Consider the following 12,556-nt stretch of genomic DNA (forward strand, 5'->3'; position numbering starts at 1 on the left):
TACCCCTGTTGAATAGCATTAGAGCAAAATTATGCTAATTAGGGCTTTTAATGTAAAACAGGCATGAAAAATTTTACAATGCCTCCCTTTGCCAACAGCAGGGCATGGAAAAAATTTTACATTATACACCCTGTTTTACATAGCAGGGAGAGTTCACATTCTGATACACTGGTAATTGTACATCAGCCTAATGCTGTAATATACACTGGCTCAAAGAGTGGAGAACTGTAACTTAAAAGGAGACCGCAAGTTGATATTAAGTTTTCATAATTTGTGCCAATCATGGATTTCTTTTCCAATTACCAAGCCTGTAAGGCATCCACAGACCACCAATGGAGCCCAAACAAAATCATTGCCGCTTCAGAAAGTCCGGTAGTGCGGTCATGAAATGCAGCACTTGTTCTGGAGCTGGGTTTCAGGAGTCTGACACCAAGAACTTGGCAACTGCCTGATAAAGCTGCGCTTCCTCAAAGGGCTTGGAGACATAACCATCCATACCACATTTCATGCACTCCTCGTATGTTGCTTGGATGACATCGGCTGTCATGGCTAGGATTGGCAGGTGCCATTCAGCCATAGCAAAACCTTCCTCGGCAAGAGTTTCTTCTCCATTCCTGTTCTTTTCATTTGCCTTACCCTCCATCATGCGTATTTGCCGAGTTGCCTCAAACCTGTTAAAAACAGGAAAATGCATTTCTCATGGATTTCATTGTCTGTGCGGCGAAATAGATGGATGTAGATGTCATAAGCAATATTAAGAAATTCTTCCGTTACATAAATTTCTGGGATGCTTCTCTGATTTGCAGGATATTTGCTACTTCTGCAAGATCAAAGTTCCTATTGTTGACATCCATTAGAACTGGTGTTTAAATTGGAATTGTTAATGACATTTAATTGCCAACAACCAGATTTTGAAAGAAAAATAGAAGATGGTGAATTCTAGAGGTAGAAATAGTTGCAGCTAGTGTCGCCTAGAGTGCGTGACAGTTCAGCCACTAAGAAACTTAATATAGAGACATACTTTTTAAAAGAAAAAAACCCTATTCCAAGAAAAATCATATTAACAACAAAAAATTCACTTTAGTGCAAGGGTGTGACACTGAGTTAATATAGTTTAACACTTGGGAATTAAAGTAGTGCTAAGATGATGCTTCTACCTAAGCTGGGCACTCAATTTCTTCAATGCCAAGGAGTGTGGTGTTTTGCTGTGTCACTTTTGGCACTCAAAAAGCACCACTCCGCGAGCTTGTGTTTTTTGATTTTATTGGGTGCATTCGTACACGCATGGTATAAAGAACCCGCCAAAGCAGCAAAAAAAAAAAAAAATCAGTTTGAAGCGCCAAGTTAACACTACTTATGCTACACCTCTAGAGCTTTCACATGATTGCAGGCAGACCTGGGCCATCTATTGCATGTTGAACCATTTTTGCCATCTGAGTTGATGTCAAAAGGGTGCATAATATGGTGTACTTCCTGCCTATGTTTCTACACATAACTACGATCTGAGGTTGTTGGAAGGTTTTTCCCGAGAAGCATATCCTTTATTATGGAATTCATCAACAGATGATTGATCATCCATATTGTGTCAACTGCCAACAAAGGTTTAGTTGACACTAGTTTCTCTTCGGATCTATTGCAGGTAAAGAATGATTGTTCATATACAAGACATACCCATAGCTAGCTTGATTAATCATCACTATTTCTGCTAGAATGCATCATGCTTTTCAAGCAAGTTACTCTTGTTCCCATATGGACTCTTCGCTATGTGTGGACAATCCAGAGATGGAGGCGCTACCCTAGCTATGTATTCTTAAGGCCATTGAAGATTTGGCCAGTAGCGGTGGAACAAAAATTATGACAACACACAAGGGTCTACAAGAACCAGTTAATATTTTATGATATGAAGGTCAACTATTTTTATGATATGAAGGCCAGTCATAAAGGTCAACTATTTTTATGACATGAAGGCCAATTATAATGGTTATCTGCTTGCATAAGCAGTTAGCTTGAAATTTGACATTAGAGAAAACATTATATAGTATCAAGATCAATAATTTGTTTGTAACAAGGAAATATGGAATTTTAAAGATGCCTACGCTTAAATTTTGGTTTACATTGCTCTTTGTCTGAACTGAAAAGATATGGAAACATAAAGCTCAAAGAACATGAAAATTAATGGGTGTGTGTGTGTGTGTGTGTGTGTGTACATATGTCTGTGCGTGTGTGCTTGCATGCGCGTGCGCACGTTCGTCTGGCTAAATGCTCCATCCACCAATTCTAAAGGAACCATTCAAACAAGACTTTTCCTTTAAAAGACACCAACCTGGTATACTGGCAAAACATTATCAAAATCTCCAGAGGGAAGTATAAAAATTTTCATAACTAGAGAACTTGCAATTTACATGTAAATATAAAAACAGCTGTTTACATACCCATCCATCTCTGGCATTTGAACATCCATGAAGCAGGCATCGTACTTGTGTGGCAGTTGGAGGAGAGAAAGAGCATCTCTGCCACTCTCAGCACACTCCACCTTGGCCCCATACTTTTTCAGGACACCTGCAGCAACTCTGAGATTCACCTTATTATCATCAACAACTAAGATATTCTTTCCATCTAGCAGGCCATTAAGGAAAGCTGATCCTTTGGGCCTATCTCTACTTTGCTGTTTTCCCATTCCTAGCACTTCTTGAAAGCATGCGGCCACTGTGCTTGCTCTCAGAGGCTTCATGATCACAGTGTCAACATTAGATCCAGCCTTCATTTTATCAGATTCAGAAGTCGCAAGAAGGACCACCTTAGGCATTTCAGGAATGCACCCATTCTCTTTCAATTGTAATAGTTGATCCCGTAAGCAAACGTCCACTTTAGTACCCCATGAATCATGCTCAATTAACAAAATGAATGGTTGTTTGCTATACATACTGTAGAAATAACAGAGTACTGTGTTAAGAGACCTAAATAAAACATACTGCAAAAAAATTTGTCAATGGAATGGGAAAACACGAAAGTAGAATGACCTATGAAGTTTTGCAAGCCAACATTTTTCTTTTGCATAATTTTGGGGGGGGGTGGGGGGTGGGGGGGTCAACAGAAGAAAATTACAGACAAAAACCAAATGGTGTGGTCATTCACATGAGCAGAAGACAATTGGTACTGAGAACATATAAAAACAGGATAACAAATTCCATGATGTCTAGGTTGTTATTTTCAAGGGAGAAGATTAGTAAATGTTGTCAAGGAAAATAATGAAAACTAGAATCTCATTATATAAAAAAGAGAGCCACCAAAATGTGTGTTTGCAGAGATGTTATTTACATGTTATTCACCAACATGCTCATGCAAATATGCGTGCGTGCGCACGCGCGCGCACAGAGAGAGAGAGAGAGAGAGAGAGAGAGAGAGAGAGAGAGAGAGAGAGAGAGAGAGAGAGAGAGAGAGAGCTTACCCAGATCTCAAGCAACCATTTTGTCCTTGTATTGCATTAAGTACCTCATTGATGGTGCTAACACATTCAACACTTATGCCCAACCTTTGTAGATGGTATCTTGTTACAGCACCTCTAACTGGTCTTCTATCAACTAAAATTGCTCCCATTCCTCTAAAACAGGTAGGTAGAGCCTCAGAAAGAGTTCTCTTTGTATCACCGCCTACACTCTTACCGCATCTTTGGAATACAGCAGTGAATGTGAATGTGCTTCCAATATGAGGACGGCTTACAAAGTTTATCTGCCCACCCATCAGTTCAACAAGACACTTACTGATGCTCAAGCCAATACCAGTTCCTCCATAATTCCTGGAGGTCGAGCTGTCAGCCTGCATAAAAGGTGTGAAAACCCGATTTTGGGCATGAAATGGGATTCCTATTCCAGTATCCTCTACAGTTACCATGAGAGTTACTTTATCAGCACGGTTGTCATATGGACTCCCATTTTCAGATGAATGAGGCCAGGTTTGCTCATGAGAAAGTGACAGCTTAAAATTTTCCCAACTGTTTCTCCTATCAGCAGCTTCCAAACCACTTAAAGTATCAAATACAGTACTGATGGATGTAAGTTTGGCTTCACCTGAAAGTCCATTCAAGCCTCTTTCGACTTTTGCATCCATGAACATATTTGAATGCTCAGCCAGATGAACATGGACAAAAATGTGGCCACGTTCAGTAAACTGTCACATTGAAAATAAATAACTGATTAGCTGTTGTAAATTACTTTAGATTAGTTAGTTGCTAGAAGTCTAGATCTATCAATGGCCCTCATGATGAGTTGTTATTTGATACCACAGTTCTTAGATCCATAGATCTTGGTATTTCAGGCTGTGAACTTCATAATAGAGAGAGGAAAGAGAAAGTAAACAATTATGCCATATACATATGCATTATACTTACTTTGACTGAGTTTCCCACAAGATTTGTGATAATTTGACGAAACCTCCCTGGGTCGCCCATGAGAATTTCAGGAACTCTGTCAGAAACATATACAGCAAGCTGCAGTTTGCAGAAGCAGCATCAAAACTGGGAAGGTCAGAATGAAATAGAGGAGTTTATTTATATTAAAAAACTAACCAACATAATGTAAGATATTTTTTATGATTACATAAATAATATAAGGGGATTGATAACCTACTCTCTGTTATGGTAGGTTATCAATCTACCCATTTTTCATTGGACAAAAAATACCCTTACTTTTTATAACTTTTGAGGGTATTTTATGTCATTTTACAATCCCACATTAATCACCCTCTCAACCCTCCAATTAATATTGTCTCCCTCCCTCTCTCTATAATACATATGTATATATGTACCTACCTACATATATACATATATACACACACACACACACATATATATTTATATTAATTGGGGAGTTGAGAGGGTGATTAATGTGGGATTGTAAAATGACATAAAATACCTTTAAAAGTTATAAAAAGTAAGGGTATTTTTTGTCCGATGAAAAATAGGTAGATTGATAACCTACCATAACAGAGAGTAGGTTATCAATCCCCATATATATATATATACCGGAGAGAGAGAGAGAGAGAGAGTATTAATTGAGAGGTTAAGAGGGTGAGTTAATGTAGGATTGTAAAAAGATATAAAATACCCTTAAGAGTTATAAAAAGTAAGGGTATTTTTTGTCTATGAAAAAATAGGTAGATTGATAACCTACCATAACAGAGAGTAGGTTATCAATCCCTGTAATATAATTGGAAAACAATGATTCAAAATGCCCACCCAAGCAACAACAAAAGCAGTATTGTAACAAATTGAAACAGTAGCTACTGTGATCATCACAAGGGGGCATGTATGTGGTATTTGACAGCTAGCATAGAGGGTCAAGCTCACCTCAATTCCCTTCTCTCTTGATTTTGCAGAAAACAAAGAAATGACATCATCTAGGACCGCTCGCAGGTCAAATGGCACCGACTCAATCTCCAACTTGCCAGCTTCAATTTTTGCGCGGTCAAGCACTTCATTTATCAAAGATATCAATGCCTTTCCACAGACTTGAGCAGTTTGGGCATAATCCTTTTGGGTTAGATTTAGGTTGGTATCTAGAAGCATATCTAGCATCCCTGGCATAAAAGATGATGGTAATCAGCTTTCAATTTGTGAAGGTTTTTATTTCTCAAGCCACTTAAGTAGAATCTAAGTATTAAAAGAAATTAGAGATTACCAAGGACACCATTCATGGGAGTTCTGATCTCATGAGAAACTGTTGCAAGAAACTGCCAATATGGAAACAAAATGATGATCTAGGTCAAATTATACAGTACATTAATTGCAGACAATATATTAAACAAAATATTACACCTGAGATTTAGCAACATCTGCAGCCTCTGCTTGTTTTTTTAGCTCTTCCATTTTTCTACAATCTTCCTTAACATTGTCATAGCGATTCCAAGCAGCATATAATATATATCCTGCTAGCATGCAGATCACAAAAACACCAGAAGGGGTAGTAATGGCTGACAACGGAATGGGAGGCTTCTTACTGTACCTGCCCAAGGAACCAGGCATTAGATCATCCTTGCATCTCAACATATGATCTAGGTAGCAAGCATCAATGACTGCTATTCTTACCTGCACTTCATTTGGTGCCTCCGGAATGGATCTCCAAAATCAAGCATGCTGATGTGTGAAAATGACATGTAACCATCAGGAAATTGGGGCCCATACATGATCAAGGGCTCAGAAGTGTTGGTGACATCATACACATTCACCATAATATCCTGATTTCCAGCGAGCTGCCTCAGCAAGTTTTCCACAAGTGACTCGACATCAAAAGCTCCTCCAAGATACCTAGTTTTGAATGGCTATATCAAGCATGGAACGGTAGAAACAAAGGGAAACAAACCTTTCCAATGAAAGAGAAACTTAAGAAATCTAGAAAATTATTAATGAAGACCAGTTTCTAAGTGCTCATACTTATCACCAGCACTAAGAGGAAATGGGCATCACTCACAATAACCTCAGATCATACTAATCTGCTAAAGGGGTTAATTCTTCCAATTTTGAAATCTCACAGGAGACCTAATCTGCATGTGAAGCAGTAAAGGAAGTGCAGTAAAATAAAAATTTCATCAAAAGGTACCTTGACAACTGGCTTCTTTACTGCAAATTAACAGCTAGGATGCATTTTGCTTACGACAATGGTATCATGTTAGCTTTTCCTGATCTACTTAATAACTTTCTAAAAGATTGCATTTAGTAGCTTCTTACGTATTGGCATAAAGCAATAATGCCTGAATTGCACTGGAAAGAGAAATAGCGCAGACAGGGTGACCTCATAAAAGGTTACCATTTGCTGCTGGTGGTAGAATCCAGAGTTTGTAAAATCTAACATTCTGGAAATAAATCTTAACAGGCCATCCGACCATCATGGCCAATAAACCAATACATTTCCATACAAAAAATAATGTAATTTTGTGTAAAGTCATTAAATGTAATACGTTAAAATGAATCAGTAGGCAAAATCAGTTTTAAAAATGGAAAGAAATTCTGGCCTCTAAATTGGACCAAAAAAAGAATCAAGTTAGGGAAGGGGGGAGAGCCAAGACCCTCTGTGGTACATGATTTGCACTGCCGAGAGTGGAGTGGTACAACCTTGAATGGTCGCCACATCATCCGATCATAGGATGGACAGCTATCAAACAGGGTGCAGTGTATGATGCGGAAAACACACCGTGTATGGACAAAATGCCCATCCTGTTTGATAGCCATCCATCTCCATGATCAGACGACATGGCAGCCATCTAGGGCTGTACCACTCTCTGCAATGCAAATCGTATAGAGGATCAACGCTAGCCAAAGTAATATTTCCACAGCAATCACTTATCAGGGTACATGTCATAGTTTATATTTTCTGTAAATATTAAAGTAGGAGAATATTGATATTTTTTTCCTTCCCAACTTTGAGGTAATTAATCAAGATAAGAAGACAAGCGCAGACAATCAAGCGAAAGAAATGGGTTTTGGGGTAATAATGCAAATTGTACTCATATTCTATAAGATTATACTTCTTGGACCTTATTTATCTTTTGTCTGATAAACTTTCCATGCAATGCTATGTCATTGATATCTGAAGACAGGTCCAATCCACATATGAAGAGAAGGTTAAAAGTACGTAATGTGACCCTATAGAAGCAGGATATCTCACCCTGCAGCTGCTTCTATGCGTTCTTCTTCCGTCGCATCAGCAGGAAGACCTGAGCGATATACCGGAAATGTCAAGACCACACCCAGATGATTGGATCCCAGCAGTCTGAATGGGCTTGTAAGAACAGCTTTGCCAGTAGCCCTGGCCCTCAATATATTTTCTCGATCCTCCTGCAATGTAAGCAGAGTAGAATTTGACACTATCAGAAAGATAGCAACTTGAGAAGTAAGTGAAGAGGAGTCATGGATATCATCAATGAACCTCTCCAGACATCATGTCAAGGGCTTCAATGTAGGAGACGGTCTCCTGAGAATATATCACAGGTGCATACTCATCTTGAACTGGGGATGGCTCCTGTTTCATAGTCTTGATCGTCCAGCCCTGCTGATTTTCAAACAACTCTCTTTCAGAATGAACAACCCGTTGAGCATATGCCACTCCACTGAGCAATGGCCGCTCGAATGCCGTCCTTGCTGTGTAATCTGCAAATGTCTCCTGAAAGAGAACTCTGATCAGGAAAATACCAACCAACCAAAAAATTGGCATATGAAACGGAAGACTTTTTTTTTTTTTAAGGGCGAGCAAAGAGCACTGAGACTATAAAGTTTGACCAAAGATCTAAGAAATTAAATAAGAAAAATAAACCTTAATTGGAAAATCAAACAATTTGAATCAGAGCAGTAATTGCAGATGATGTTTTATCTCTATCTTAGCAATCCCAAGCTGGAAAAAGAAAAATTTCAAACAAGACCAGACAAAGTATCATTACAAGAAAGAAAACAATAATGACTCAATCTATGAATCAACGTTTAAGATTTACCAAAGAGAAAACCGTAGGAAAAAAAATCATGAAAGGAAAGAAGTTTCCAAGGAAAGTGATAATCATCGCTACCAGGGCAAGTTGCTAGAGTCCAAGCAAAACAAATCAACAAAAAGAACATGAGAAGATGAAAAGAAGAAGAAGTTCGCAGAGAAATATAAACCAGTCTATCATAGTATAGCTCTATTTCTCCTACCTGATCGAGGGCGGGCGGGTGCTTCTGGTAGTGGAAGGTGGAGACGAGGATGGCGAGGGCATGGACATGGTTGACGCTCACTGCAAACTGGTCCTGCAACATCCTCGCACGCTCCTCGCACATGCTCACCAGCACCTCCTCAGCCTTCCTCATGCTCACCCTCCTGATGTAGCAATGGAGTCCCACCCATATCCCCACCGAGGCTGCCATCCACAGCACCACTATCGCCTTGCGGTTCAGCCACCACCTCCGGTCCCCTGCCGCCATCTCCACTGAAAAACCCACGACCCGAGCTCTCAACCCTCCTCCCTCGGTCCCTACTCTTCTTCCCCCACTTCGTACCAGGTGAAAATCCCAGCTTTCTTACTCCTTCATGTTTCCCTTTCCACAAGGAGTAAAAAGAGGGCAAGTCCGTGACGTCTTCTCCACTCTCCGCTCCTGCAAGTAGAAATTAACCAGGGAAAAAGTAAGAATGATGAACGAGAGGACCGTATAAATACTAGAAACGAAACAAAATAAGAAAGGATAGCCCACGAATCTCAAAGAGCGGGATCCAGGGGCAAAGACTCCACCTTTATCTTCGTCCGCTATCGCTTCCAAGGCATCACAAAGCCCAAGGGAGTCCGCAGATCCGACAAACGTGGGCAGAGAACAAGAACAGCGAAGCAGAAGAGGGGGGGGGGGGGGGGGGGGGGGGGGGGGGAGGTGGCACAGGAATATCTCGATCGATCTCCTTTCTTTTTCGGGGGTGCGATGGAGGAAGGCGCAGAAATTATTCTAGATAACTCCCTTTCCCGACTCGACTGAATCGAATCCGCGGATTTCACAATATACACGGCGATTAAACTATTGCCTTCCTTTCGGATTATCTCCCTATTCTAATTCTTAAATCTCCAACCTCAGGCCCACCTCTCAATTTTTTTTTTTAATGACTATACTCTCTCTCTCTCTCTCCCCCTCTCTCCCTCTCTCCCTCTCCCTGTCTCTCCCCCCGCCTTCGGGTCAACAGAGGGGGAAAACTTGGGTTTTTTATCTACTACTACTTTGGATCGATCAGAGAGCAGAAACGCACCGATCAGAGACCTGAGCTCAAAAACACTTATTCCTCTACTCCTTTTCCCTTCTTTTTCGTTGGTGCCAGCCTAAAGGCCGAATTTTTTTCCATTCTCCAAGCTCTAAAATCTCTTCTTCATGTTTCTAGCAACCTATTTCTTGGGTTTTTTCTCCCTTCTGCAGCTCGACCTTTTGTGTTCTAAAGAGATACGCGGATCGGAACATATGAAACCGACCTCTAGGGCTGCATGTCCCCAACTACGATTCGATTTGTTAAGGGCTTGGGAGAGAGATCATTCGGATCGGCGTGGAGACAAGTCGGACCGCCGGATCTCGTCTGCTCTCGATTCAATCATGGGAGCCCCCCCGCCATTCTCTAATGGCGGAAGGGGTGGAGGATCGAGAGCAGGAGAAAGGGTTAGGGTTTTACTTTCGTCCAGAGAGCGAAGGCATCATTAAGCTCGAATGTTGCCGTCTCGAAGATTTCGGACAGCGACGCCATGACGGCTGAGTGGACTCCGAATTTACCAAAACCACCCCACTCTACGGCTCTTTCCTCTTCAAAAGCGAGGGCATTTGCGTCCATGTCGGCAATACGTGGACTCGAATATGGTATTTGATGGTCTGAACTTATCCCCAACATTCAACCAAATGACATTCATGTCCCTCGTTTGGGAACCTTCTTATCCAGCTAATACGCATTATATCTATTAATTATTACCCATTAAACTCTAATTTATTTGCCCGGTAAATACTTTGTATTTTTTTATTCCTAATCCGGAACTGCTTAGCTTCAATCTTCCCTAATAATGTTTTTTGCAATGAGTACTACACATAAAATAAAGATATAATCTGGCAAAATCAGTACTAATGTCATATGAAATGGTACATCTACATGTTGTAAAATATTAATACAGAATAATATTATATTTCTTAAGCAGTTAAGCCATCAAATAAAGGTCACCATTCTCTTGTAATAACAAAGAACGTCCAAAAACTAACAACTATTAGATAGCTGATCTAGTGGTTTGACAAGTTGTGAAGGACAGATTAATCATCGTGACAAAACCTGAGATGGATGGAGTTTACGTATGATAAGCACTCTGATATGACCTCAACTCTATCACGGGTTAGGCTCAAAGCTGCGGTCCAAAGAACGCTCGCATGCCATCATTTTATGCAAGGTTCCGGTTGGTCCGTCAACTTTGTGGAAGAGTACTCGCATGTCTCATGTCATATGGTGGGTTGTACCATTAATTGGACCATTGCATGTACGGGTGATGGCGCTTAATTGAAGACGTGAAAAGGTTAGTGACGTGTGAGAAGGTTTTCAACGTTGATATAGATCCACCTACAATTATAGGATCCTAATAAGTCGCCCTACGATATTAGCCATGAATGATTAAAATCTATTATAATGGGGTTGTTGGATTTATCGCTCCTGCATCGCCTGCAGGCTTTGCGAGCCTAGAACTTCCATTCAAGCTCATGGGATTGCGTTGGACACGTGGAAGGCATGCAAGGAGATGTATGGATGATCATGATGATATGATATGTAGATAGAAAATTAAATATATATGGCTAGAATACTCCTGTAGTTAAATTAATTGTTGAAAAGAAAATTTAAAGAGCACCATAGAAGGGTTTTTCTTTTTTTTTTTGAAAAAATAGCTCTTAAGAAAAGAGTTGGCTAAGTTTTACAGCTGATGGAATTGTAATTACCATATGGCCTAAGGTTGAAGTACTTCATGTTGTCATTTGATTATTAAATAAGTTTGGATAACTAAGACTTTGCAATTTGAGGTTGCAAGTGCAAATAGAAATGGATGCAGTGCATAGCTGTTGACAGCCAACCTGCTTCCACCTTAGTTTGCTTTGGATGGTTGTCCTAAGAACAAATGAGATTATACTTTGTCATTTAATGAATATGAAGTTTTGATAGAATTATTTGTATTTGCTATCATCCTCAAAGAGCGACAGCAACCATCTGATCTAGTTTAATTGATTCAATAGAATACTCTGTATGCAACTTCAACTGAGAAATTTTCATGATTCATATATTTGTGTGATCCAATTCTTGATTCATAGGTAGCATGTAAGCCAAGGATAAATTTTATTGCAACCTGATTTATGGTGGAGATCTAGCACCACTAATATTGTATAGCGGTTTTGATGTAATTGTCTAGTGCCATAAATTTAGCAAGTGATGATTTATTGAATTATACATGAGCATGAGTATCTTATGTGTTCCCCGCACTCGGGAGATCATCATTTATCCATAATCGTTAGATAGACCAAACAAGAACATTTAGACATAGCTATGATCACTCCACAAACTATTGATGAGCCTACGTGGCAAAGGATCTTTTGAAGGTTGGCAAGTTCTTATATCAAAATTGCAACTTAATATTAATTCAAAGTCCATATAAATAAATAACTCTGCATATAAATAACATTTCAGAAGTTTTCAAAATCTGCATGTGATTTTACCTTTATGACCAACTAAAGTGTTAACGTCCATAGCCTACCAAACAGCACTTAATCACCCAACATCATGATAACCTACAAGGTTGCTCAATGTTTACTAGGGCACAGTGAAATTAGTTTTGAGACGGCATTTCATGCTGGAGCCCATATGGCATGATGCAAGAATCTGAGACGAAGCTTGTGCAGGCAACTGAGAAGTCTTTGGCGGAGATCATGGTGTCATAGACAAGGCACAATGTGAGATATAATGGATTTTAAGTTCTTATAAACTTTGCAAGTATATACGAATTTGATCTTAACCTAGGCTTGGAGGGTTTGTCATTGAGATGTGGCTGTACAGTC

General features: G+C 39.8%; 1 protein-coding gene across 2 annotated transcripts; it reads right to left on the bottom strand.

Annotated features, from left to right (window-relative positions):
- Positions 1 to 18: 18 nt before the first annotated feature.
- LOC103705815 (putative histidine kinase 4) lies at positions 19 to 9,676 on the bottom strand. 2 transcript variants are annotated; one of them, XM_008789680.5, is made up of 12 exons: positions 9,247 to 9,676; positions 8,675 to 9,112; positions 7,920 to 8,153; positions 7,659 to 7,828; positions 6,083 to 6,301; positions 5,813 to 5,999; positions 5,676 to 5,727; positions 5,345 to 5,574; positions 4,388 to 4,486; positions 3,449 to 4,167; positions 2,433 to 2,924; positions 19 to 671 (listed from the first exon to the last, which is right to left on the bottom strand). In XM_008789680.5, exons 2-12 carry the CDS (start codon positions 8,939 to 8,941, stop codon positions 416 to 418), a joined length of 2,925 nt encoding a protein of 974 aa, XP_008787902.1. In that variant the 5' UTR covers positions 8,942 to 9,112; positions 9,247 to 9,676; the 3' UTR covers positions 19 to 415. The 2 variants fall into 2 exon arrangements, with proteins under 2 accessions (XP_008787902.1, XP_026659970.1); XM_026804169.4 differs by having other exon boundaries at positions 5,813 to 5,993; positions 9,247 to 9,418.
- Between the last annotated feature and the right edge of the window lie 2,880 nt (positions 9,677 to 12,556).

Source organism: Phoenix dactylifera, chromosome 15, assembly GCF_051530095.1.
Source record: "Phoenix dactylifera cultivar Ajwa chromosome 15, Ajwa_hap1_PhDact_Kaust_v1.1, whole genome shotgun sequence".
NCBI lineage: Eukaryota > Viridiplantae > Streptophyta > Magnoliopsida > Arecales > Arecaceae > Phoenix > Phoenix dactylifera.